The sequence below is a fragment of the Diplotaxodon limnothrissa genome, linkage group LG3 (assembly GCF_057381915.1).
Source record: "Diplotaxodon limnothrissa isolate DT_005_m linkage group LG3, D_limnothrissa_male_GT1.1, whole genome shotgun sequence".
In the NCBI taxonomy this organism is placed as follows: Eukaryota; Metazoa; Chordata; class Actinopteri; order Cichliformes; family Cichlidae; genus Diplotaxodon; species Diplotaxodon limnothrissa.
In genome coordinates this window covers 26,772,709-26,775,900 of record NC_140598.1, presented here as the reverse complement: position 1 = coordinate 26,775,900, position 3,192 = coordinate 26,772,709, and the positions used below count along the sequence as shown (strand labels likewise).

Genomic DNA, 3,192 nt, shown 5'->3' with positions numbered 1-3,192 from the left:
TGCATCATCTGTTGGACTGAACGTTGGTCTGAAAGCTTCTTGTTGGTGTTTTGATCTACAGTAAACATAAGAGACAGAGTCAGGATTTATTCCAGCCTCCCAGTGAAATGCAGCAGGTTAGAAATGTCTCAGAGCTTCTTAGGTGGTGATGCTGGGTAAGAGAAGCCTGTATCAGTAAAGCTTGTTTGTTTGTTGGTGTCTTTGTGTTTGTGAATGTAGGCGAAATTTAACTGTTAGAAAACAAACAGTGTTTGTCTGTGAAAAAGAGAATTAACCTGATTTTCACGTTGATATCTCTCAAAGAAATCATTACATTACATTTCACCGCCTTAGTCATGACGCACTTATTCATGGTCATCATACAGCGCAGCGTACCAAACGTCACTTTAATGCGACTTCCTTAAGATATCAAAAGTGTGGCGTTTGAACGAGTGTCTGAAAAACAAATGTTTCAGCTTTATTTAAACCTCAAAGTTAACCTCATGTAGTCAGTTTTAAAACTCTAGTTTTGTTATTAACTGAAAATACCAACAGACTCAGACTTTTAGAACAAACTAAGAGTCAGATCAGCAGAAACAAAAACACGGAAATGTTTCCTGTAACTGCGTCGCTCTGCTCCACTTTGCTGATTGTCGGTGTCTTCGTGTTTGTCTCTGCAGGTGAGGTTTATAAACCAAACGGTGTTTCCCTCTGAGATAAAGAGGAATAAACATCAGTCTGGTTTACATGTTACTTCCCAAACATTTAGTTTCTGAGCGTCTGCGTGTGTGACGGCATCACGAGGTCTGTTGGTGTCTGTGGATTTACCCGCTTGGTCAGCGATGCAGTTTCCAGCACAGAGACAAAGAAGTGTAGTGTGTGTGTCAGTGTGATGTGTTGTAGTTTCAGGAGTCGGTATACTGCCAGAGGCCGATCTACAGAGGTGGCATGGAGTGGCATGCTCCACCCTAAAATGATCTCTTGCCACCTCTAGTGCCACAGTAGTTTTATATAGGACATTGTTGTTTGTTAAGGTGTGGCAACAGATTATATTAGGCTGGCACATGCCTCTCTATGCCACCTCTGCAGATCTGCCCCAGAGTTTTAAATGGTTGTACAAAGAAATGTCAGAATCATTGTTTACATTGTAAGGCACATTACACAATGTTACACTTGCGATATGTGTAAAGAAATGGCTTTGATTTTACCTGTGATTTCCACACCACCCTAAGAACACTTCATTACATCCAGCCCTGTATACAGATACAAAGCTTTGTGTTCAGTGTATACAAACAGCTGTAGCTACAGAAAGGCAGCATGCAGAGACTCAGTGTCTCATAATGAGAGGCTGCTTTCTCTCACACATTATGTTCACTTATTATCAGCACATGTATAAATGTTTATATTACACTGCTTCTTACATTCATCTGAATTATTTTATATAACACTACAAGCAGTGAGTGTGTCTCACTCTGAATGGCTGCTGTATCCAATTTAGTTCAATTCCATTTTATTTATATAAAAATCAAAACAACTGTCACCTCAAGGTGCTTTATATTGTAAGGTAGACCTACTACAATAATACATACAGAGAAAAGGCTCAGGGAGGTGCGGCCATCTGCTACGACCGGTAGGAGGTGAGTGGAGGAAGATAGTACAAAGACATGCTGTGGAAGAGATCTTAAGAGATTAATTAATCATTAAAGATTAAATGCAGAGAGGTGTAGTAAAACAAAGTGAGTGAGAAAGGTGACTGAAGAAGGAATACTTAATGCATCATGGAGCATCAGCAGCCTCTATTACAGCATAGCTAAGCGACGATTGTACTTCGACCTTTCACCTCTCTGCTCTGTCTTGTTTCTTCTGTCAGACCAGAAAATTATCACAGCTCAGCCTGGACAGAAGAACATCACTCTACCATGTCGAGCTCCAAACAATAATAACAGCATCATCAGTGTAGAGTGGAGCAGATCTGGCATGGAGACAGATTATGTGCTTTTGTACCGGGATCAGCGGTTCGACCTAGAAAACCAGCATCCATCTTTTAAGAACCGGGTGGATCTGCAGGACAGACAGATGAAGGATGGAGACGTGTCTTTGATTCTGAACAATGTGACGATTAATGACACTGGAACATACGAGTGTCGTGTCTTCACGAGAGGAAACGTGAGGAAAAGAGCAAATCTGGATGGTGACCCCATCAGCATCATCAACCTGAGAGTTGTTCCTCCAGGTGAGTGAGTAGAGTTGAGTGTGTGTGTGATCAGAAGTGAAGCTGCTTCCTGGTTGTTGATGTTTGTTTCTAAAGATGTTGTTGATGAGACTTTGTAGAAAGCAGCTGGTCTGAGTGATGTGATCAGAGTGCAGTAGATAATGTCTGACAGCAGTTTGAAGAGGAAATGGATTCTGTTCTGTTCTTCACTCATCACCTACCTGACAGCTGACACCTCACACCTGTTTCTCACCTGCAGGTCAGACAGGAGGAGACACAGAGGATGGAGGGAAGGAGGAACAATCTGTTGGACTGATAGTTGGTCTGCTAGTTGTTGTTGTTGTTGTTGCTGCTGTTGTTGGCTTTTTGATCTACAGAAAACATAAACAACAACAGAGTCAGGATTCATACCAGCCTCCTGTTGAACTGCAGCAGGTTTGAAGATGTAAGAGTCGCCTGTATCACTAAGGCAAAAAGCAGAGGCCTGCTTTCAGAAACTAAAACAATCACATCATGTAGAAAACCAGAAGAGCTGCTTCATTCCAAAGAGATTTCACAGCAGAGACAATGTTAAAGAAAAAGCTAATTTTTCCTCAAGTAAGAAAAAATAACAGATAATCAAAAAGAAGGAAAAAAGGTGGAGAACAAGGTGCAGCACATTTATCAACTGAAAATGAGAAACTGCAATTATTTAAATTGCAGGTTATTTTAACTGTAATTTGAAAATCCAATTTAAGAAAAAAAAAATATTCTCAAGCATCTGGAGAAATTAAACCCAAAAGGATCCAAGAAGGATCAAAGACATTTTAATCAACAGGCTGAAGGCTGCAGTAGTAAACACGTTTACACGTTTACCGTAGATGCTGCATACTGTTGAAAGAATTACTAAAGCCGAGACTGTTACTGTTAGCATTGTTAACAACACACATTGTTATGTATATATTTCCAGCACTGAGGATGTTTGGCTTCTGATGTATTGGACAATTGTAAATTAGTATAAT

At 40.4% G+C, this 3,192-nt stretch overlaps 1 protein-coding gene across 2 annotated transcripts; it reads left to right on the top strand.

Moving 5' to 3' along the window:
• Window positions 1-586: 586 nt before the first annotated feature.
• On the top strand, window positions 587-2,869 carry LOC146635136 (cell surface A33 antigen-like). Of its 2 annotated transcripts, none has more exons than XM_085346239.1 (3): window positions 587-664; window positions 1,855-2,212; window positions 2,451-2,869. In XM_085346239.1, exons 1-3 carry the CDS (start codon window positions 590-592, stop codon window positions 2,630-2,632), a joined length of 615 nt encoding a protein of 204 aa, XP_085202365.1. In that variant the 5' UTR covers window positions 587-589; the 3' UTR covers window positions 2,633-2,869. The 2 variants fall into 2 exon arrangements, with proteins under 2 accessions (XP_085202365.1, XP_085202356.1); XM_085346230.1 differs by having other exon boundaries at window positions 590-659; window positions 1,850-2,212.
• Window positions 2,870-3,192: the final 323 nt, after the last annotated feature.

What these genes read in the sequence shown, in the direction of transcription:
- LOC146635136 (XM_085346239.1), top strand. Translation starts at nt 590, where the DNA reads ATGTTTCCTGTAACTGCGTCGCTCTGCTCCACTTTGCTGATTGTCGGT. An exon ending in TGTTTGTCTCTGCAGGTGAG is followed by an intron (nt 665 to 1,854) that starts GTTTATAAACCA and finishes CTGTCAGACCAG; the next exon opens with AAAATTATCACAGCTCAGCC. An exon ending in CCTGAGAGTTGTTCCTCCAG is followed by an intron (nt 2,213 to 2,450) that starts GTGAGTGAGTAG and finishes TCTCACCTGCAG; the next exon opens with GTCAGACAGGAGGAGACACA.